General features: G+C 39.3%; 1 protein-coding gene across 13 annotated transcripts in view; it reads left to right on the top strand.

Annotated features, from left to right (window-relative positions):
• Positions 1-23,225, top strand: part of FAM168A (family with sequence similarity 168 member A) — a 193,398-nt gene that overhangs the window by 56,792 nt on the left and 113,381 nt on the right. For 4 of the 13 annotated variants that reach the window (XM_072727376.1, XM_072727371.1, XM_072727369.1 and 1 more), the window contains exon 2: positions 1,737-1,769. The exons of 4 other annotated variants lie outside the window; for them this stretch is intronic. Coding sequence is in view for 3 of the 9 variants with exons in the window: in XM_072727380.1 (XP_072583481.1) it covers positions 12,860-13,009 (150 nt within the window). In the remaining 6 variants the exon portion in view is untranslated. Of the gene's footprint in view, positions 1-1,736; positions 1,770-12,820; positions 13,010-23,225 lie in introns of those variants that run through there. 5 more of the 13 variants (XM_072727380.1, XM_072727368.1, XM_072727367.1 and 2 more) reach the window with 3 other exon arrangements.

Below are 23,225 nucleotides of genomic sequence, written 5' to 3'. Positions count from 1 at the left end.
AGCCCCTCCGAGTTGCTCCGGGTCCCGCCGAGCGCTGCAGCCCTTAGGGAGCTCGGCGCATCTCCCGGGGCGCAGTTCCTCTGTTACTGTCCCAAGGAGCCCGAGGGCATCCCCGCCTTTCTGGGGATCCTGCTCCAATTCCCGGGGAGCCCCTTTCCGCGGGGAAGGTTGGTGCAGCTCCTGCTCCTCCGGGACGGGGCTCTCCTGTCCTGGGGACACTCGCCCCGGCCTCAGCCCGGCTCCTCGCGGGGCCCCTCCCCCTTGGAGGCCTTTTGTTCCTTTATTTCTTTTTCCCCGTCTTCCTACCTTGATAGAAGCGCGAACTCTTCTCACTGTAGCGTTCCAGCTGGTCTCTCTTTAAATCTCAGGCCGAATTCGTAGATTTTCAGGATGATTGGATGGTTTTCTAGGTAATTTGTTGAGGACAGATGACTTGGGGACCCTACTCTGCCACCATCTTGCCTGTTTCTGCACATGTGGCTCTTGAGTGCTTGAAAGGTGGCTAGTGAAACTGATGAACTGAATTTTAAATTTTACTTAGTTTTAAGTAACTTATTTGAGCTTAAGTAGCTATGTGTGGCTAATGGCTGCTGTATCAGAAAGCACAGATCTGGAGGGGCAGCAAATCTGTAATGAGACATAAGGAAGTATAATTAAGTATAATAGGTGCTATGATAGAAGTATATAGGGTTCTGTATAGGATTAGGTCAGATACATAGTCAGGTGCTATGATAGAAATATATCTAGGGTTCTTTCTAGGATTAGGTCAGATTAGGTTGCTAGGAATAGGCACCCAAAGTAGATTAGGCATTTTTGGGAGTGGGGAGAGAAAATCAAGAAAAGGCTAAGACTTTTAATAATCTTTTTTTTTTTTTTAAAGATTTTATTTATTTATTCATGACACAGAGAGAGGTAGAGACCACGCAAGGAGGCCAATGCGGGATCTACCCTGGGACTCCGGGATCACGCCCAGAGCGTGAAGGCAGACACTCAACTGCTAAGCCACCCAGGCATCCCAAGAATCTTAATCTTAAAAGATGAGGGGTATACCTGGTTGTCACATATGCTAGCTTAAAAGAAATGAACACTGTGATCTGGGACAGTTATAACAGACTTTGTAAAGTTAATGGGACCTGAGTTGTCCCATGAAAGCTGGGTGGAATTTAAGTGAATCAAAGTTTGGTGGCCGTGCATCTTGTGGAACTGAAGCAGGATTTCAGGGCATATTTAAGGGACAGTGGGTTCATGTTCAGCAGATGCTCAGAGTTCTTGAAAAGGTTTATTTGGAAAGAAAGGGAAGAGCTGATTTGCATAAGGGCCTTACATGTAGGTTAAGATGTATAGACTTTATCCTGAAGATTGTCGGCAGCTGTCAAGATTTATTTGGGATATGCTGTCACTTTTTTTTAGAAGCAGTTGTGGGTTATCTAGAACATTTTGGGAAATGATCTGCAGATGCACTATGTTTTTGTGCATGTGGATATTTATGAAGAGGTATGGATTGAATGATAGATGAAGATAGGAACCTTTCCTGTATAATACTAGTACACTGTGGAAAAGATGGAGAAAACCTTTCAACTGGACTTTATTCACATCCACATTAATTTATATTTCAACAAATATGAATGCCTGTTTGTACTGTTCTGTGCCCTGGGGATCTCCATGTAACTTATAGTTTTAGCCCTTGAGGAGCTCATAATTAGACTTTTTGTCTGATACAAGTTCTTGTTTGATAGATCGGGGTACCTGACCTGTCCTGGAGATCAGAGGTAAGTAAGGGCTCTGGTGGATGGTGCTGACTTCCATTTTATTATATGTGCTGCTGAAGCAAGCACGCTGACCTTTCATTTTAGACATTCCCTAGTACCTGCCACTTGGCCATGACTCCTTTTCCTCTCTGGTAGATGCTTATTTCTCTCCTCACTTTGCTAGCCAGAGAATTTTCGTTTCCCCTGAAGCCTACTGCCTGGCCAGAACACTGGCTTTTTTCATTTATGTCATTCTATGTTAATTAAGCTAATTATGCCTTTAAATTTTTTTCCACCTGCGTATGCATCTGTTTGTCTAAGGGAGAATAGAGGAGGGAAACTAGTCCTTTATGCTCTGAGCATAAAGAGCTCTGCTTTGGGCATCCCAACTGCCAGGTGAGCCAGAAATGCTCCTAATATCCCTGAGTCACATCGTGTTTGGGGGGACCAAGACAAACCAGTAAGATAGCCTGGCAAAACAGTCAACTTTGGGGCACCTGGCTGGCTCAGTTGGTGGAGCATGTGACTCTTGATCTCAGGATTGTGAGTTTGAGCCTCACATTGCATATAGAGATTACTTAAAAATAAAATCTTTTTTTAAAAGATTTATTTATTCATGAGGGACAGAGAGAGAGGCAGAGACACAGGCAGAGGGAGAAACAGGCTCCTCGCAGGGAGCCCGATGTGGGATTTGATCCCAGATCCCGGGGTCAGGCCCTGAGTTGAAGGCAGGCGTCCAATTGCAGAGCCACGCAGGCATCCCAAAAATAAAATCTTTTTTTTTTTTTTAACTTTTATTTATTTATGATAGTCACAGAGAGAGAGAGAGAGAGAGAGAGAGGCAGAGACACAGGCAGAGGGAGAAGCAGGCTCCATACACTGGGAGCCCGACGTGGGATTCGATCCCGGGTCTCCAGGATCGCGCCCTGGGCCAAAGGCAGGCGCTAAACCGCTGCGCCACCCAGGGATCCCCCAAAAATAAAATCTTAAAAAAGAAAACAGCTAAACAGAATCAACTTCAGCAATTTGTTTGGAATAAGCCAACAAATAGTCAATTCAAGCATGAAGGAAGGAAAGAAAAGAACTGATGTTTATTGAGCAGGTACTGATCTGAGCACTTTGCATGTGGTAATTCCTACCTCAATCTTTTTAAAAAAAAATTCCAGTATAGTTAACATACAGTGTTATATTAGTTTCAGGTATACAATATAGTGATTCAACCATTCTGTACATTACTCCAGGCTCATGACGATGTGTACTCTTAAACCCCTTTATGTATTTCACCCATCCTGACCTCCTCTCTGGTAACCATCAGTTGTTCTCTGTAGTTAAGAGTCTGGTTTTTTTTTTTTTTTTTCCTCCTTTTTTCTTTGTTCATTTGTTTTGTTTCTTAAATTCACCATATGAATGAAATCCATTGGCATTTGTCTTTCTCAGACTGACTCATTTCGCTTAACATTGTACCCTCTAGATCCATCTATGTTGTTGCAGATGGCAAGATTTCATTCTTTTTAATGGCTGAATAATATTCCATTGTCTATATATACCACATCTTTATCCATTCTACTACTGATGGACACTTGAGCTGCTTCCATAATTTGGCTATTATAATAAACATGGGTGTGCATAGATCTTTTCCAATTGATGTTTTCATCTTCTTTGGGTAAATACCCAGTAGTGAAATTACTGGATGATATGGTAATTCTGTCTTTAAATTTTTGAGGAACCTCCATGTTATTTGCCATGAGGCTGCACCAGGTTGCATGAAACAACAGTTCATGAGGGTTCCTTTTTTCTGTATATCCTCTCCAACACTTGTTGTTCCCTTAAATCAACCTTTGAGGATGGATAATGTTATTTCCATTTTGCAGATGAGGAAATTGAGATTCAGAGAGATAAGAAAGAAAGTTTGAGTTTGAATCCTGGCTCCTCTATTTTTTTCTTTTGCTTTTTAGTTGTAAGACCTTTGTAAGTTATTTTAACTGTATGATTCTCAATTTACTAGGTTGTTTAAAAAAAAAAAGAAAGGGTGGCAGCCAATAATACTTTAGAAAAAAGATTCTTTTTGAGAATTAAATGAGAAACTGCCTAGGGAAAAAAAAAATCTAATTCAGAAACGTAATAGGTGCTCAGTTAAGTTTGGTTGAATGTGAGCCTATTTCTCCTTTGTTTAAGCAGGGATTCCTTTTAAGGAAAGGATTAAAAGACTAAGAAAATTTTACAAATAAATATAGAGAATTAAGAAATGTGGCCTGGGGTTTAATAAATACAACTAACAAGTATATTTATTTTGTATTATATTTATTTGCTAGAAGCTGCAGAAGAGAAAGGAACTCCTTCCTGCTAAGGAGCCTTCTCTGTCCTTCCTTGAATGATAAGAACTGATTAGGTAGAAAGTTAGTTCCTTGTCCCTCTTCCATGCTCAGGTTCTTCCTCAGCCCTACATTCCTACTTTTGGCACTTTAATTTGGCTTATTGTGCTTTTTTTTTTTTATTAGGTTTTTGCCTTTCATATGAATAAACCTTATAAACTATGAAGTATGAGGGAATAAAGAATTAAATAGAAACAGGAGATTTGCTTAGCATTGGGCATGGAGTAAGTTCTAACACCCATTTGTTGGATGAAGATACAGAGGGTGATGTTTATTCCTGCAAAGCCTTGCACAAAAGAGGAGAGTCTTTCACCTAGAGCAAATATGAAAACTATTTTGAAGTTCTAGGTGTCAGCAAAGGAAGCAGGTGACACTTGAATCTCCTGGTGCTGGAGGGCACTGCTGAATTGGGATGCTGAAGACTGGGATCTTAGTAGATGTGTGTGTGTCCCACCTGTGATCTAGAACTGTCATTATTTTGCTCTTTTATTGGCTGGATTGGAGCATGGTTCCAAAAAGAAAGACTGTGCAGCTCACTAAATTTATATATGTACATTATTTTTAAGAATAATTTTGGTGTTTCCACAGTGCTTCTGATCTACATTGGTTGTATAGTATTCCTGCTTCTATGTGAGTCTCTTCAATGGATAGTTTAGGGTGTCAGGACTGACTGGATTTGACTATCTTTGTCAACTTCTATCTGTAGTATTTATATATAGTGTTTTATGTTGTAGTATAGCAGTTAAGGTCCTGGGCTTTATATAGTCAGGCTGCCTGAGTTTGAATTTAGTTTTGGTTACTAACTATGTAATTCTGAGCAACTGACTTGATCTTACTAGGTTCAGACTTCTTATTTGTGAGAGATCATAATCGTCCCCACTTTATAGGATTATGGTCAGAATTGGGTGAGATAACAAAGTAAGCACTCATTAAATGTTAGCTGTTATCATCTTACCTCAAGTAATGCCCAGCTTATTTATTTTAAGTAAATAAATTGTGGAAGAAACATAATACATTGTCATCATAATCATTTTTTAAAAAAGATTTATTTGAGAGAGAGAGAGAGACTGCATGTGTGAGCACAGGGATGGGGGAGAAGGACAAAGGAAGGGGATGAGAGAATTCTTAGACTCCCCACTGAGCACTGAGTCTGAGGTGGGACTCCATCTCACAACCTTGAGATCGTGACCTGAGCTGAAATCGATTTGGCCATTCAACTGACTGAGCCACTCAGGAGACCCCATCATTGTGATTTTTAAGTGTACAACTTAGTGACGTTAAATGTATTCATATTCTTATGCAGCCTTCCCACTATCCATCTCCAGAACTCTTCATCCTGTGAGACTGAAACTATACCCATTGAACAATTCCCCGTTACCTCTCTTATCAGCTCCTGCCAACCATTATTCTACTTTGTGTCTATGATTTTGACTACTGTAAGTACCTGATGTAAGTGGAATCATACAGATTTGTCTTTTTGTAGCTAGCTTGTTTGACCTCAAGGTTGGTATATGTTTGTAGCATGTGTCAGAATTTCCTTTTTAAGGCTGAATAATATTCCATTGTATATACACACCACATTTTGCTTATCCATTCATCTCTTGGTGGATACTTGGATTGCTTCCACATTTTGGCTATTGTCAATAATGCTGCTATGAATGTGGGTGTACAGATCTTTTTGAGACCCTGCTTTTGATTCTTCTGAGTATATACCTGTAAGTGGAATTGCTGAATCATATGGTAATTCCTTGTTTAATTTTTTTGAGGAAACCCATTGTAGTTTTCACAGTGGTTGCACCATTTTACATGCCTACCAACAGTGCATGAGGATTCTAATTTTTGCTTGTCCTCACCAGCACTTCTTATGTTTCAGTTTTTTTGTAGTAGCTATCTTAATGGGTATGAGGCAGTAGCTCATTGTGATTTTGATTTGCATTTTCCTGATTATTAGTGATGTTTAGTTATCTTCTCATGTACTTATTGGGCATTTGTATATCTTCTTTGGGGAAATGTCTCTTCAAGTTCTTTGCCCATTTTTGAATCAGGTTTTTGTTGTTGAGTTTTGGGAGTTCTCGATGTATTCTGGAGTTTAATCTTTATCAATATATGATTTTTAAATCTCCAGTTCTGTGGGTTGCCTTTTATTCTGTTGATGGTCTTATGTTTTTTTAAGATTTTATTTATTTATTTGAGAGAGAAAGAGACAGAGATAGTGAGAGAGAGCACAAGTTGGGAGGAGAGGGAGAAACAGGATCCCTGAGGAACAGGGAGCCTGATACGGGGTCAATCCAGGACCCTGGGATCATGACCTGAGATGAAGGCAGACGCTTAACCAACTGAGCCACCCAGGTGCCCCCATTGATTGTTTTTGATGCACAAAAGCTTATTTTTAAAACGTGGTTTTTCTTATTTTGCTTTATTTATTTTTAAAGATTTATTTATTTGAGAGAGAGAACATTTGTGCACACATACACAGCAAGAAGGGGCCAAGGGAGAGAGAAAGGCAATCCCAAGCAGACTCTGCGCTGAGTGTGGAGCCCAAGGTGGGGCTTGATCCCACTACCCTGAGATCATGACCTGGCCGAAACCAAGAGTTGGAGACTTAACTGACTGTACTACCCAGGTGCCCCATTAATTCATAGCTTTTATGAGTAAGTGCTATAGCTAGATCCTAATTATGCTCACTAGTAAGAAGTGGGGTAAAAGAAGCTTAGCTTTGAGATTGTGAGTGCAGGACCAAATTTGGTTTTGATTCTGTATATTTTAAATTATTTAATTTCTCTGAGCTGTAGGTTTCTTACCTGCAAAATGGGTGAGCTGATAACCCCTATCTCATAGTATTTTTAGTCATGAATATTAAATGAAATAAAGAAAATGAGAGTTACTTAGTATTCAGTAAATGTTAAGTTGAATGTGAATAGTAAGAATGTTGATAAATGGAACCTAAAATGAACCCCAGATTACATTTTTAAGTGTTTTTATTTTTTATTTATTTTTTTAAAGATTTTATTTATTTATTAGAGGCAGAGAGAGAGAGAGAGAGAGAGAGAGAGAGGCAGAGACACAGGCAGAGGGAGAAGCAGGCTCCACGCAGGGAGCCCGACGTGGGACTCTATCCCGGGTCTCCAGGATCACGGCCCTAGACTGAAGGCGGCTCTAAACCGCTAAGCCCTTAAAGTGTTTTTAATAACAGCTTTATTAAGCAATAATCCACATACCATACAATTCATCCCTTTAAAGCGTATAGTTTAATGGCTTTTGGTATATTCACAGAATTGTGCAGCCCTCATCGCAATTAATTTTGGAACATTTTCATATTTTTACCCCAAAGAGAAATATACCCTTTAGCAGTCACCTCATACTTCTTTCATCTCCACCAGCCCTAGGCAACCACTAATCTATTTTCTACAGATTTGTCTGTTCTAGATATTTCACATAAATGTTATACAATATATGGCCTTTTATGACTGGGCTTCTTTCATTTAGCGTAATGTTTTCAGGGTTTATCCATGTTGTAGTATGTACTGATATTTCATTCTTTTTTATTTCCTAATGTTCCCATATATGGATATATCACATTTATTAATCTATTCATCATATATCATCAATAGACATTTGAATGATTTCTACCTCTAGGTATTCTAATACAGCTGTGAACATTCTTATATAAGTTTTTGTGTAGACATATGTTTTCATTTCTAAAATAAAGGAAATGCATTCTAGGTGTGGAATTGCTGGATTATATGGGAACTTTATGTTTAATCTTTTGAGGAACTCCAGAGTGTTTTCCAAATTTGCTGTACCATTTTGCATTCCCACCAGCAGTGTATGAAGGTTCCAATTTCTGAGACACCTGGCTGGGTTAGTGGGTGGAGTGTGTGGCTCTTGATATTGGGGTCATGACTTTGAGCCTCATGTTGGGTGTAGAGATTACTAAATAAATAGATAAATCTTTGAAAAAATAATGGTTCCAATTTCTCTACATCCTCCTCGATGCTTATTGTCTTTCTGATTTTAGCCATCTTAGTGAATGTGAAATATGTTAGCTCTTTGTGATTTGATTTGCAGTTCTCTGATGGCTAATGATGCTGAGCATCTTTTCATGTGCTTATTTCCCATCTATTTTTTTTTTGTGTATCTCTGTGTTTTGCCAACTTGCTATCTAATAATATCCTTCTTTAATAAGATAGTGTTCTGCACCTAAGGATGCTTATTAATACTTAGTGATTTAATAGCTGATTATAAGAGGATTCCAGATAAAGAAAAACACGACCTCATTTCTTTTTTCTTTTTTTAGCATTTATTTATTTATTTATTTATTTATTTATTTATTTATTTATTTATTTAGCTTTTATTTATTTATAGAGAGAACACAAGCAAGGGGAGCAGCAGAGGAAGAGAGAGCAGCAGGGACCCTGATGTGGGACTTGATCCCAGGACCCTGAGCCGAAGGCAGATGCTTAACCAACTGAGCCACCCAGGCACCACATTCTTTTCCTTTTATTTTATTTTTTTTAAGATTTTATTTATTCATAAGAGACACAGAAAGAGATTGGCAGAGACACAGGCAGGGGGAGAAGCAGGCTCCATGCAGGGAGCCTGATGGGGGACTCGATCCTGGGACTCCAGGATCATGCCCTGGTTAAGCAGATGCTTAACTGCTGAGCCACTCAGGCATCCCTTTTTTCCTTTTTTTAGTTACTTCTGTCACTGGTTGAATTGAAAATCTTCAGGAAGGATATCCAAAGAAGAGACGTTTTCAAATAATATTCAGTCTGTTTAGGGCAAGACCAGACATCATATGGTGTTAATTAAAGAACAGTTAATGGCTGAATTGATTACTGTTATTGATTATAGAGCACTTAAAATTTGATCTTGGCACTGTGGACACAGCCATGAATAAATGAAAGCCCTAGCTTTCAGTTGCACTCTAGTGGGCAGACAGGAAAAATCAGGCAATATATAGGGAAAGGGAGTTATTGAAAGGGAGGGGGCTATTTTAGATAGGCTTGAAATTTGAGCGGAGATTTTAATGAAATGAAGGAACAGATCATATTGATAATTCAAGGGAAGAATGGGCACTGAGAGCTATAAATGCTAAATTCCTTAGGTGGGGTTGTGCTAAGCTATCAGTGAACATGAAGGCAAAGAATAAAGAATTTCCCTGCTCTACATATTAAGGAATCTGAGGCTTGCATGTTCTTCTTGTTCTGTGTTTTTGGCCACTTCAGAGTGGTTTGTTTGTTTGTTTGTTTGTTTGTTTGTTTTTTTAAAGATTTTATTTATTCATTCATGAGAAACACAGAGAGAGAGAGAGGCAGAGACACAGGCAGAGGGAGAAGCAGGCTCCATTCAGGGAGCCTGATGTGGGACTCCATCCCGGGTCTCCAGGATCACGCCCTGGGCCTAAGGCAGGCGCCAAACAGCTAAGCCACCAGGGATCCCCTTCAGAGTGGTTTCTAAATAACATGAATTATGGTGTTAAAATTTAATTTTATTGCAATGGGGCTGAAGTATAATGAGCGAAGAGGATAATGGTAGGGGGTAAGGTAGATAGTAGAAAGGAGCCAGATTACATTGTGTCTCATAGGCCATGGTAATGACCTTGTGTTTTTTATTCTGAGTGAAATGAGCAGTCATTGCAGGGTATTGAACAGGGTGGAGTGACATGATCTGAATTGAATCTAAAGGGTCATTTTGGCTTCTGAGGAGAAAGGGCCAGGGGGTAGATTGAAGGCAAGGGCAGAAGCAAGAATATCAGAGATGAAGCTGTTATAAGAATTAGGGAATGAGATAATGAAAGCTTGAGCCAGTGTGGTAGCAGCAGAGGTGGTAAGAAATTGTTGGAATCAGGATATGTTTTGAAAGTAGAGCTGACAGAATTTGCTGTTAGGTTGGATGAGGTCTGTGAGAGTAAGGTGTAGTCAAGGGAAGGCTTTTGCTTTGAGCAACTCTAAGATTGGAGTTACCATTTGTAAAGATGGAAAGACGGGAGGAACAGACTTATAGGAAGGTATCAGCTGTGGTTTTAGACGTATTACATATTACATGGCTATTAGACAAATAAAAGGAGATGTCATGTAAGCAGTTGGATTTACAAGTCTAGAATTCAGAGAAATCCAGGTTAGAGATCTAAGTCTGGGAGTCATTAGCATATGTAAGGCAATAGAGTAGCTGTGAACACTGAAGATGTGTATAGAGATAGAGCAGAGGAGATCTGATAGTTGAGCCCTGGATACTCTGACATAGGGAGGTTGAGAAGATCAAAAGCATAACCAGTGAGGTAAAAGAAGAATCAAGAGAAAGTGAAGTATCAGAGGCCAAATAATTTGTGGAGGGTAGTGGCCAGTGTCCCAACTTGGTTGCTTGAAGTCCTGGAGTCTAACCATGGTTTGATTCCTTTTTTTTTTTTTAAATTAATTAATTTATTTATTTATGATAGTCACAGAGAGAGAGAGAGAGAGAGAGAGAGAGAGGCAGAGACACAAGCAGAGGGAGAAGCAGGCTCCATGCACTGGGAGCCCGACGTGGGATTCGATCCCAGGTCTCCAGGATCGCGCCCTGGGCCAAAGGCAGGCGCCAAACTGCTGCGCCACCCAGGGATCCCCATGGTTTGGTTCTAAGTAACTGGGGGACACTGGACAGTTCATGTTACTTTTTTGAGCCTTGGGGTGATCTCTAAAGTGAAAGGCTTGATTAGAAAGTGAAAGGTTTGATTAGATAGTCTTGAAACTTTTCCCTGTCATCATAATAAACAAACTTTATAGTTTGCATAAAGCATTTTCATGTATTCATTGCATTTAATCTTTTATTTTAATTTAATTTTTTAAGATTTTATTTATTTATTCATGAGAGAGACACAGAGATAGAAGGCAGAGATACAAGCAGAGGGAGAAGCAGGCTCTATGCAGGGAGCCCGATGTGGGACTTGATCCCTGGTCTCCAGGATCATGCCCTGAGCCAAAGGCAGACAGACACTCAACTGCTGAGCTACCCAGGCATCCCTAATCTTTTTATTTTAAAAGATTTTATTTATTTATTCATGAGAGACACAGAGGTAGAGGGAGAGAAGCAGGCTCCTAATGCAGAACTCAATCCTAGGACCCCAGGATCACAGCCTTAGTTAAAGGCAGACGCTTACCCCCTGAGCCACCCCGGTGCCCCTTGCATTTAATCTTTGTAACAACTTTATGGAGCTTTTATCTTTATGTTCATTTTACAGATGAGAAGATTAAAGAAGTTTAGAGACTTGTCCAAAATCACACTGTCCTAGTTAGAGACTTGAACCCAGATCTTCCTGATCTCAAAATCTGTATTCTTTATAGTGTGTAACAATTATCTTTTTACACTAATATTCTAGAGCTTTGTGATTTTGAGCATATGGAATTCAGTCATTTAATATTTGTTTTTTTTTATAATTTTTTTTAAATTTTTATTTATTTATGATAGTCACAGAGAGAGGGAGAGAGAGAGAGAGAGGCAGAGACACAGGCAGAGGGAGAAGCAGGCTCCATGCACCGGGAGCCTGACGTGGGATTCGATCCTGGGTCTCTAGGATCGCGCCCTGGGCCAAAGGCAGGCGCCAAACCGCTGCGCCACCCAGGGATCCTGATATTTGTTGAGCACCTGCAATTTTCTAATCACTGTTCTACGTGCTGAGGATACAGTTGTGACCGAGACAAAGTTCTTTCTGATCTTTTTTTTTTTTTGGTTCTCTCTGATCTTTATCTTTGATTCTAGTGGATAAGAATGACAGTAAACAAACTAATAATACAATATTAGTGCCATAATTAAAAAAAAAAAACAACAACAAGATGCGGGAACAGGATATATAGGGAGAATGACCAAGAAAAGTCTTTTTGAAGTGATGGCATTTGGGCAGAGACCTGAATGATCTAAAGTGGAAAGCCATGAGAAGAAGTGATGAGGGAAACAAGAAACAGAAAGGTTCAGAGGTAGGAATGAGTTTGAGGAACAGCAAGAAGGTCCTTGGTAGGATAGGAGGTTGACAAACAAGATGCATAGAGCTTTGGATTCATTTAGCCATGGGGGGGTCAGTTGTGACTCCCTTCACTTAATTTGCTGTGTGTCTCTGGGCAAAGTACCTGACTTTTCTGAGTTTTAATTACCTTATCTATAAAATGGAGATAATAAAATAAAGGCTATGTTGAGAATGAAATGAGAATATATGGAAAACACCTAGGATGGTGCTTGGCATATTACCTTATTAAACATATGTTTATTGCACACCTACTATTATTGACCATGTCCTAAGGCACTCATTCCACTGTCATCCAATAACTTTAGTCTGTTTTTCTCTGTTTTTTTTTTTTTTTTTTTTAATTTGTCTTAGCAAATCTTAAAGCTGTTTTCATGCCCAGGCTAGGCATTCTCCCTGAGCTCATCTTTATATTAAAATCAAGGAAAGAAGTGTTAGACTGAAAAAAAAAAAAATGATTTGGAAGTTGATGAGTAGGTATAAAAATAAGGATGTGGGATTCTGGTAATTGCAGCCTCTAATATATTCATTTGTTTTGGAAAGAAACTGAATGTGCATTTCTGTCCTCTTTCCTCATCACTGGATACTAGCTATACTCAGGCATTTCCTAGCCAGGTTTCCTGCTGACCCAAACCTGCTTGCCTTAGGAAAATCAGATAGGAGAAAAGTCTTCCATCCTTGTAAGACCATCTGTTTTTTAGACCCACAGCTGCTGCCCTTATGATTGCAACACAACTGGAATGATTTATTCATCTCCAGGTAACATTTGTGCACCAGGCTTCCAGCAAAGTACAGTATCAGCTTTCCACTTAATGAAGCATCCAACACAGGTGGTGAGCTGCACCGGAAAGGATGCTTCTGGCTTAGAAATGGCTGATGGACAGGTGAAGGTAAGCTATTAGTACTGAGAGGGTAGCCAGAGGAAGAGCAGAGTGAATACTAGGCAACAAGGGAGAATTTATTGTCCAGTTGGGTCCTGATTGTGTGTCCTATATTCCTGGAGTTTCAAGATAATTTAACTCGTCTTTAAGTTAAATATATTACTATTGAGTTAAGTGAGAAAATTAAAATCCAGAAAGAGGAAGGAACTTAGTTTAAGCTGCATAGCAGTTTGGCACAGTTAACACTAGAACTCAGGTATTCCAATTCCCAGTCTAGTGCTTCCCTTCACATGTTTTGTTATGAAGTAAAAAACTTTAAAACATTATCCAAATATGAGGTGGCATTATTATTTTTTGCTTAGTATAATTCGTTGATATTATGAACAAATCAGAACTTTTTGCCCCTTAATAATTGAATAACCAAGCAAATAGCTTAAGTTTTTTGAAACTCTCTTCTTATATATAAAATGAGGATGATTAACATTTGTTCTGGATTGTTTTGAGGGTTAAATAAGATTAAGTATATGAAAACTGGTAAGGTCATTTTTGATAATCAGAAGGTACTAAACAAACAAACAAAAAAAGGTACTAAACAAATGCTAATTTCTCCTCTTTTTCAGTTCAATTAAGCCAACACTGATTAAGCATCTGCCTTGTGCCAGCTCAATTTCTAGGCTCTTTACTTATCTTACTTAACCTTTAAGTTCCTTCCTCTCTCCACTTACTATATTGAGGGTCTAATTGATATAATAGTACTTTCGTTCTATGACAGAGTCCTTCCATCACTAAACACAGTTGTTATAAACAAGTGATGCTTACACTTTTAGAAAAATCCAGAATGTTATTGTTAACCTGCGGTGATAACTATGACCCATGTACCTAGATCCTACTATGTAAGATTTGGCTTCTACTTCTACAAAGTGCTTGGTTTGGAGGGCAAATCACTACTATGATGGTATTCTTTGTCATCTCAGAGAAGCTTGGTTTCTCTTTTAGAGTGTTTGATTTTAGTAAATTGCTTCCTTTTCACCTTAGGTTTTAGGCTCTTTGACAAGCCATCTGCTTCTCAAACCCAATTTCCCTTTACCACCAAGTGCTTGCAGGCAGTTGTTCAGATGGAGAACAAAAGCTTTCTCCAGTTCCTAGTGGTTTTGTAAGAGTGGGAACGCCTCAGGGAGAGATTGCGTCTGATTATTGGAATTCATTTGTGATGTGTGCCTGATTAGGCAGTATTTTACCAAGGACTCTGCTGGGCCTGGCTGAAGAGGAAATAAAATTTTGGAATGGAGGTCTGTCAACCTCCTGGGTTTTGGTTATTTCTGTCCTTGCCAGTATCTGCTAGGGCTCCAAAGAGCTTGTTGGGATTGCTGCTGCTGCTTCTACTGTTACTACTACCTGTATCTGTTGTCTAAGTTTTCCATTTGCACTTTTTTGGTTGTTTTTCCAGGTTGTTGCTCTATTCTATGATCGTTCAATATAACACAGTTCAATACACTGAGTAAAGTGGAGATTAAGTAATGAATAAAGTAAGATACATGGAAACCTATTAAAAGAAAAGCCTTAGAAAAAATAAAAAAATAAAAGAAAAGCCTTGGTAAACCCATAGGCATTGTGGCTTCAAATCTCAGCTTTGCTTTACACTGGCTCTACAGTCTTGGATATATCATTTAATCTCTTTGAGTGATCATATCTCTAAAAGTGGAAATATAGATATCTACCTTGCTTAAGGTTGTGGTGAGGATTAAATGAGAACTTACAGGAAAGGGGAGCCTGGGTGTCTCAGTCGGTTAAGTGTATGCCTTCAATTCAGGTCGAGATCCTGAGGTCCTGGGATCAAGCCCCACACTGGGCTCCCTGCTCAGTGGAGAGTCTGCTTCTCCCTCTGCTTCTTACCTGACTTGTGCTCTCTCTCTCTCTCTCTCTCTCTCTCACTCACTCTCTACCAAATAAGTAAATAGAAAATCTTTAAAAAAAAGAATTCACAGAAAAGAATCAAGCTTTAAGTTGGTGCGCATTAAATATTCCCTCCCATTTTTTCTTCCCATCTCCTTAAGGAACGTACTTGGAGAAATCAGACACATATACGTGTGTTAGTTTAAAATATTTTTTTATTTTTTTTTTATTTATTTTTTTTAATTTTTATTGATTTATGATAGTCACACAGAGAGAGAGAGAGAGAGAGGCAGAGACACAGGCAGAGGGAGAAGCAGGCTCTATGCACCGGGAGCCCGACGTGGGACTCGATCCCGGGTCTCCAGGATCGCGCCCTGGGCCAAAGGCAAGCGCCAAACCACTGCGCCACCCAGGGATCCCACGTGTGTTAATTTAAAATAGCTTTGAGAAGTGGCTAGAATTTGCGACAGTCATTGGGAATTGGAAGGTAAGGTTTTGGGGTAGATAACTTCCTTGAAACCAGTCTGGGAGATAGACTCTGGTAAGGTGACCTAACATAATCTTTGTGCCTTTAAAGAAGACCTTAGGAGGGAAAAAGAAAGAACCTGGTAGTGGAGGCCTTGGGATGCTGGTTTCCTCAGGGGGACCATTAAAGAGTATCTGGTAGCTACTGATCTCTTAAAGGTAGAATAACCTATTTTGCAGTAAGCTGAGAGCAGAACCTTTTAAGCATGAGACTGCCTTTTGGGAACGGTAAGTACATAGCTTGGAAGGTTGTAGCTACCGTCTTTCCTTTCCCATCCCTAAAATCTGTTAATATCATCATCATAGTGATCTTTTTGAGGATTCAAATCTGGTCATCTTAACTGGCTGTTAAGATTCTTCACTGGCTCTCAGTTGCCTCTAGGTTAGAGTCCAGATTCCTTCTATGACATATGAGGGCTTCCTTAATCTGATATCCTCATATTTACAGCTTCTCATCCCCTCTGCCCTCATGTATGTTCTGGCCCATGATAGTCTTTCTGCTGTCTGTACTTCCCCTCTTTCTTATTCATCTGTTTTACTTGACTAACTTCTGCTCTTTCTTTAAAACTTCTCTCAAGAACTGTTTTCTGTGAAGTTCTCCCTGACTTTTGAAGATGAGATGCCATGGAATGAGAGACTCTCCTCTTCTAGGTTCATCTAGAATTTTGTACATATGAAAAATTTAACTACCTGTTATGGCATCAATGATTAATAGACACAGTCTCAATGCTTTTATTTATGATCCATTGACTTATTTTTAGCGCTTTCATGGGGATACTCCATTCATTTGTAGATCAAGTCACAACAGATATCTTTAGAATTAGAAAAATTAACAGATATAATACAGCATTTTGCCAGACTTAGCAAGTTATATTTTATTATACCTCTTACCCCTGAGAAAGAGAAAGCCATCAGTAAAATGAACTATTAGGTTTGGAAAGAGCTATTTTTTATCAGGTTGATGATGTAAGTCTGTCTGATCTGATTTTTTTTTTTTTTTTTTTTTTTTTAATAATTGACAACCTTTGGGATGCCTGGGTGGCTCAGCAGTTGAGCCTCTCCCTTTGGCTCAGGGCGTGATCCTGGGATCCAGGATCGAGTCCCTCATCGGATTCCCCTCGGGGAGCCTGCTTCTCCCTCTATGTTTCTGCTTCTCTCTCTCTGTATGTCTCTGATGAATAAATAAATAAAATAAAAAAAAATAATTGACAACCTTTGACAAATCACAGATCATCATCATTATACTTATACTTTCTTTCAAATAACTTTTCATCTGGATCCTCAAATTTGATATAAATAGGATCTCAGTTCGGCTTTTCATCTTGGAGCTTTCCCCAGATATCTGATGATCCTTGGTTGTCTGTTCATATTAAAATGGGATACTAAAAAGCTGATTGGAAATTTTAAATATATGAATGGGGCTTACTGACTTTGGACCTTAATGTATGGTGATCAGCCTGGAATATTTGTGGGGCACTTACAATGTCAATAACATTAGGTCTTTCCACTACAGCTGGTCAGATTCTCTGGAAGGATCCTCTAGTTTTATTCCTAGATATTATAGGCCTGGCTGCTAGTGATCTGGAAGCTGAACAGGAGAGGAGCGCTGCAGAGAGGTCCTTAATATTCTTTTCACTTAACATTGCTATTTTCAGTATAGTAATTCGGCCTTCAACTGTACCTGCTATTCCCCTATCTAGAGACCGTTTGCTTTATCCTTTGCGGAGGGAAAAGAAACCCTGAACATGGTGCTACTAGTTTCTGAAACTTGTGGAGGTTCTACTAAACCCCCACAAAAGTAACAAATCAAGTTACTTCCCCCTCCTCTCATTGCTGGCTTAGTATTCATCTTTCTTGGATCTAATAAGTCAGTTACCGCTCACTGATCTGCTTTCTAGCTTTCAATATTTTGTGGCTGTTGCTCTTCTCAATTCTTTGTTTTTATGACTTTATGCCTTATTAAAAGTCTAAAAGTGGGGTCTAAATATATACTCTCCTCTTCAGAAAAAAAAATTATTTAATCTTTCTTGAGATTCAGGTTCATTATTATAAACATCAATTATTCTGACTTTTTGTGTTATATTGATGCCCATAGGAACTATTGCATTCTATACTTACTACTTTGATGCTGTACTTTAACACAAAAACAAAAGCTAAGGCCTCTTTGGTGAGTACTAAGTATGCTTTTTATATCTTGTGGTTGTTTGGAATTATTTTTCTACCTTTCTCCTTGCTGTTTGTTCTCCTTTCTTACTTTGTCACTTACCTGCTATATGTGGTGCTCTCAAATTACTGAATTTACTGGATGTGTTTTTAAAGGAAAATGATGGGCAACCCTGGGTGGCTCAGCAGTTTAACACCTGTCTTTGGCCCAGGGCGTGATCCTGGAGTCTCGGGATCGAGTCCCGCATCGGGCTCCCTGCATGGAGCCTGCTTCTCCCTCTGCCTGTGTCTCTGCCTCTATCTCTCTCTGTGTCTCTCATGAATAAATAAGTAAAATCTTTAAAAAAAAAAAAAAGGAAAATGACGCCCTAGGGATTCTATTAGTAGTAAAATATGAAGAATTAAAGACAGTTATTTTGGCTTTGAAGAGGTTTTTTTGCTTACTTTTTAGTTCTCCTTGTGATCCAGAAGACAAGGTTATTGGATTACTGAATTCCACACAGGTGAAGTATTGTAAATAAAACTTCATGGCTTGCCAAATAAATTGCCTTCATCCATATCATCTCCTTCTTATTATTTTAAGCTTTGTAGTAATTCTACAAGGTTGTAGGGCAGGTAGGATTATTCCTCTTTTTAATACATAGGGCGAATTGAGGTTCAGAGAGATTAAATGATGTATTCATATCACATAATTGAGTGGAAGAGCTGGGTCTAATCTCAGGTTGTCTGACTCAAACCCTAGCGTTCTTTGTCTTCTCTGTTTGTGGCCTTCTATGGAGAGGGTCAAATTCATAAATTAGTGTTCACAATAAGGAATAGTCCTTATTTGATCCTTATGGTAGCCCAGGGAATAGGTAATATTTCTTCTATTTCCTGTCTGGGGAATTTGAAGCTTAGAGAGATTAAATGACTTATTCAAGGTCACCTGGCAAAATAAAGACTGACAGGGCTGAGACTCATTCTCTTTGACTCCCAACTCTTGTTCTCTCATTGTAGTGTGTGATAACTTCCTCCTTCAATCTGAATGAACTGCCAAAAGAGAAAATATACCAGCCACATGGATATTAACAGCAAAGTTTGAACTCTTAGTAAACAGCCAAGTCCTCTTCCCTGGGAAGGTTTCAGCTGATTGGAATTCCCAGTCTGTTATTCCAATTTATGTAAAGGAGGAGGATAAAGAACTGTTGTGTTTGGACTTGCAACAAACTATAATTCCCTTAGTGGAAACACTAAATGTACACAGTTGCGTTGCCAGTTTGGCTCAAGGAAATACTTAAGCTCTCAGGTAGAAATACTGAGTTTCTAGTACAGCCTGATGTTTTAGAAGTCAGGAGGGATTTATTATGGAATCAGGGAATGTTAGGGTTCTGAAATCCATTCTTCCTAAGGTGGAGTTTGCTTAGACATTTTACGAGAATAATTCCATATACCTTTATTGAGCTCCTGCTGTTTACGAGAAATAATAATAGACACTGGGGAAGGTCCTGCTTAGGAACTTTGTGGTCTAGTTGAGAAGGCACACTCAAACAATTATAGTGTAAATAAAATACTATAATTAAAATAAATAAAATACTATAATTAAGAGATACACAAAGAACACTGAAACCGTAATGATTAATTCTGACCAGATCAGGAGTGGGGGAAGTGACTGGAGAACACTTTACAGTGAAGATGATGTTTGATTTGTACCTTGCAGGATGGGTCAGATCTTTAGACAGAGAGGGAATGAAGGGCATTGTAGGTATAGGGAACAACATATGCAGAATCTTAGAAATAGGAAAGAGCTTATTGTTTGAGGGAAGCAGTGGGAAGCTTGATTCCCACTGGAGAGTAAGTAGACTAGGCCTCCTCTCTGATCTAGGCCTGTCAAGGCGTCTTCTTATGCTGTGCCAGAAACTGCTCACTAGATGTATTCTTCTTAATATGCAGGTGTTCCCGGAGACAAGGCTGCATCTCCCCTCCAGTCTTGCTAGCATTTCTTTAGTTAATACAATTACACATTCCTCTAAAAAGCTTTCAAGGCTGATAGCTGGTACTTGTCTTATCCCATCTCCTGTTGCCCTTTGTAGGCCAGTGCAGTTCTTTTCTTTTCTTTTCTTTTCTTTTCTTTTCTTTTCTTTTCTTTTCTTTTCTTTTCTTTTCTTTTCTTTTCTTTTCTTTTCTTTTCTTTTCTTTCTTTTCTTTTCTTTTCTTTTTTCTTTCTTTCTTTCTTTCTTTCTTTTCTTTCTTTTTTTTTTTTTTAAGGTTTTATTTACTCATGAGAGAGAGAGAGAGAGAGGCTGAGACACAGGCAGAGGGAGAAGCAGGATCCACGCAGGGAGCTCGACATGGGACTCGATCCCAGGTCTCCAGGATCATGCCCTGGACCAAAGGTGGCACCAAACCGCTGAGCCACCCGAGCTGCCCTCCCTTCTAAGTTAGTACTGACAAGTGTTAATAATTTGTTTCTATATTGCTTCCTATCCTAGGATTTGTCATTAGTGATTATTTCTGATTATGCCCAGAGTAGAGGTTTATTGTTTGGTTACTTGTATTTCTTAAGCCTTGGTTATAGGTTTATTTTGAGATTGTTTAACTGTCTAATCAGCTCAGAAATCCTTCAGTTTAGGGAATAAAGTGTGGTTTAGTGAGACCCTCTAAGAGGGCTTCTCTGACCCTCCCAGAGCTAGTAATTCCTTTTCTTTTTCTCGTAGGGCTTGTCACTCTGCACTGGAACTCTTTTTTGTAGTATTTCACTCTGCAACTAGTTAGTGAGCCCCTGGAGGGGAGGGATTTTGGTATACTTCATCTCTTGTGTTTTCAACAGCCAACATAGAGTGTGGACACAAAATCGGTTCTTGGTACATGCTTATTGTTTATTGAAAGCCAGGATATAGGAATTCTAGTTCCAGTTCTACCACCATGTGATGTTGGGCAGGTAGGTCACTTCCAATCTTTGAAACTCCAGTTATCTTGTCTGTAAAATATGGAGGTTGGACTCCATGACCAGTATCATAGCATTTATCGTAACTTATAGCAGTCAGGGTCCGATTGAAGAGACAGAAGCCACACCAATATTTTGAACAGGTAAAATTTAATATATAGAATTATTAATTAGATAAGTGGTTAATTGCAAAAGAGATAAAAGAAAAACTCTAAGATGTAACAGAGATAGTAATTGCCGAAAACTATTACCATCTCTAGGGCTGAAGGAAAAACAAATGAGGAAGGAACTTAGAAGTTTAAGAAAAGAGAGCTCCACAAGGCTGAAATTCAAGCCTCAGAGGAGAGTGTATGTTTGATGTAGGAATGTGCTGCTTATTGTGATGATGAGGAAGACACTAGCTATGGGGTGCTTGCCTCAGAACCTGGAAAGCCACTGTGTTGAAGTCTACCATGATACCCTGCCTGCTAATGTACTTGCTGACTTGTAGGAAAACCAAACACTGGGGGGAAAAATCCCTCTTTCCTTCCCGCACCCTCTATTGGCAAAATCTGACACGAACCCACTGGAAATGAAGACATGTAGCCTGTAAAGTCCAGTCCAGTATCACAAAGCAGGGCAGTGAAGAATTGGTTTGGAACTATAAAGCAAACAATAATTTCCATATTGTAATAATCTTTTTTTAATATTTTATTTATTCATGAGGGACACAGAGAGAGATGGGGAGAGACACAGGCAGAGGGAGAAGCAGGCACCCCATGGGGCTTGATTCGAGGACCACAGGATCACGCTCTGAGCCAAAGGTGGACGCTCAATTGCTGAGCCACCCAGGAGTCTCTGTAATAATCTGTTTTGATATTTATTCTCCTCATTGCACCATGAGCTTGGTAGCAGTCGGAACAGTGTCATATTTGTTTCTGTATCTGCATTGCTCCAGAAGGGGCCTGGCACAAAAGAGGTGCTCAGTAAATACTGTTTGGATAAAGGAAAGACTGTAAGATAGGGAAAATTAGGTGTTTCTCTAGGTTGGCTTAAGTCTGATTATCTTAGAAGGAATTGGATCTAAACATCCTCCCTGGCAGTTAAAAGTATGGAATACCATTTGTTTTGCATCTGTCATGTGCACAGCTTGCATTAGATGCTAGAGTGAGGACAGTGAGAACATTTCTCTTGTTAATATTCATATATTCTATGAAATTGAACACCTGCCCTTTCCTAAAGGGTGACATTCTGAAATCTTAGATAGTTATTGTGCACAAAAGTATATTCCTCAGAAGGGCAAGGACACTAATGTATTATGTGTCATTTGCAGTTTAATTCATTTCATCCCTAGAGCCCATTGTATTACCCCCATTTTACAGATGGAGAAACTGAAGCTCAGGAATATTGAGGTACTTGATCAAAGTTATACAGCCTATAAATTTCAATGCTGGATCCCTGGGTGGCGCAGCGGTTTGGCGCCTGCCTTTGGCCCAGGGCGCGATCCTGGAGACCCGGGATCGAATCCCACATCGGGCTCCCGGTGCATGGAGCCTGCTTCTTCCTCCGCCTGTGTCTCTGCCTCTCTCTCTCTCTCTCTGTGACTATCATAAATAAATAAAAAAAAAATTAAAAAAAAATAAATTGCAATGCTGAGATATGAGCTTGGGTTTGACTCTTAACAACATTTGAACAGGGCAACACTCTTTCTCCCAGCATATGAGGGCACAAGCACAGGGTTTTTATTAGCTGATGGCAATATAAATCTGTGAAATTGATTCCTCTTTCTGGTCATTTGGGGCTGGACAAGTAACAACATAGCAAAATATCAGCACTTGCAAGGCAGAATGATAGTGTTTCTAAAATATGGCCTTTTAAGTAAGCCAGTTTGAGCCTGAGCTTCAGATACCCAATTTGTGAAGCATTTGGTATCTGGTAGCAGGGTATTCGTTTTTCAGTTCCCACACTAGCAGCTCACAGAAGAGTTCTGATGAATTCCTTGCATTAAACTTCTCTTGCTCCTACAAGTTTCTTTCCTTTTCTGGGGCCTGAAACTAGATAGACCACATAATTATTATTAGAAAGCAAAATTTATGAGATTGGTGTGTTTGTTGTTTCTGAGCCAGCACATGTAAATCCTTTAGGTAAATTACTTGGATTTCAGAGTCAGTTATTCCTTTCTTTGGTTGTCAGCCAGGCAAAGTTGGGGACCCTTGATGCCTGTCTCATTGCTTGAAGGGCCAGAGTGTTGCAAAAGGCCTGGGAGAGATACTGTTACAAGAAAAGCTTTCCATTAAGAGCATTGGAAGAGACCAATAATGTCAGAATTTGCTAATCAGATTATTCAGCTAGTTATTTTGTGATTTATCCACTGGGATGGCCACTGATTGCTGGCATGACAGTGTGATTTCATTGTGACAGTGAAAAGCCCTTGGGCCAATGTCACCTTTCCTTCATTTCTTTTGACTAGGGAATCTTAGGATAGTTACCTTTCCCTTTGATTTTCCTGGCAGTAGATGCTGCTGTTTAACTGCTTTTCAGAAGTGATGACATTTATTCTTTGAAAGAAACTGAAGAAAGTGTCAGCACTTGTCATTTATTCTTAACTGCATACTCATAGAGTTGAAATCTTACTTTCATTTTGTGGTTTAGCACTGAACAGGAAAAATGATGTAGTGGAATTAGCATGGCCTGTAATAGCATTGATACCTGGGCAAAACCCCATTCTGCTACTTAACAACT

The sequence above is a fragment of the Vulpes vulpes genome, chromosome 11 (genome assembly GCF_048418805.1).
Source record: "Vulpes vulpes isolate BD-2025 chromosome 11, VulVul3, whole genome shotgun sequence".
NCBI lineage: Eukaryota > Metazoa > Chordata > Mammalia > Carnivora > Canidae > Vulpes > Vulpes vulpes.
The sequence above is the reverse complement of the archived record's forward strand: the minus strand, read 5'-3'. Positions and strand labels throughout refer to the sequence as shown.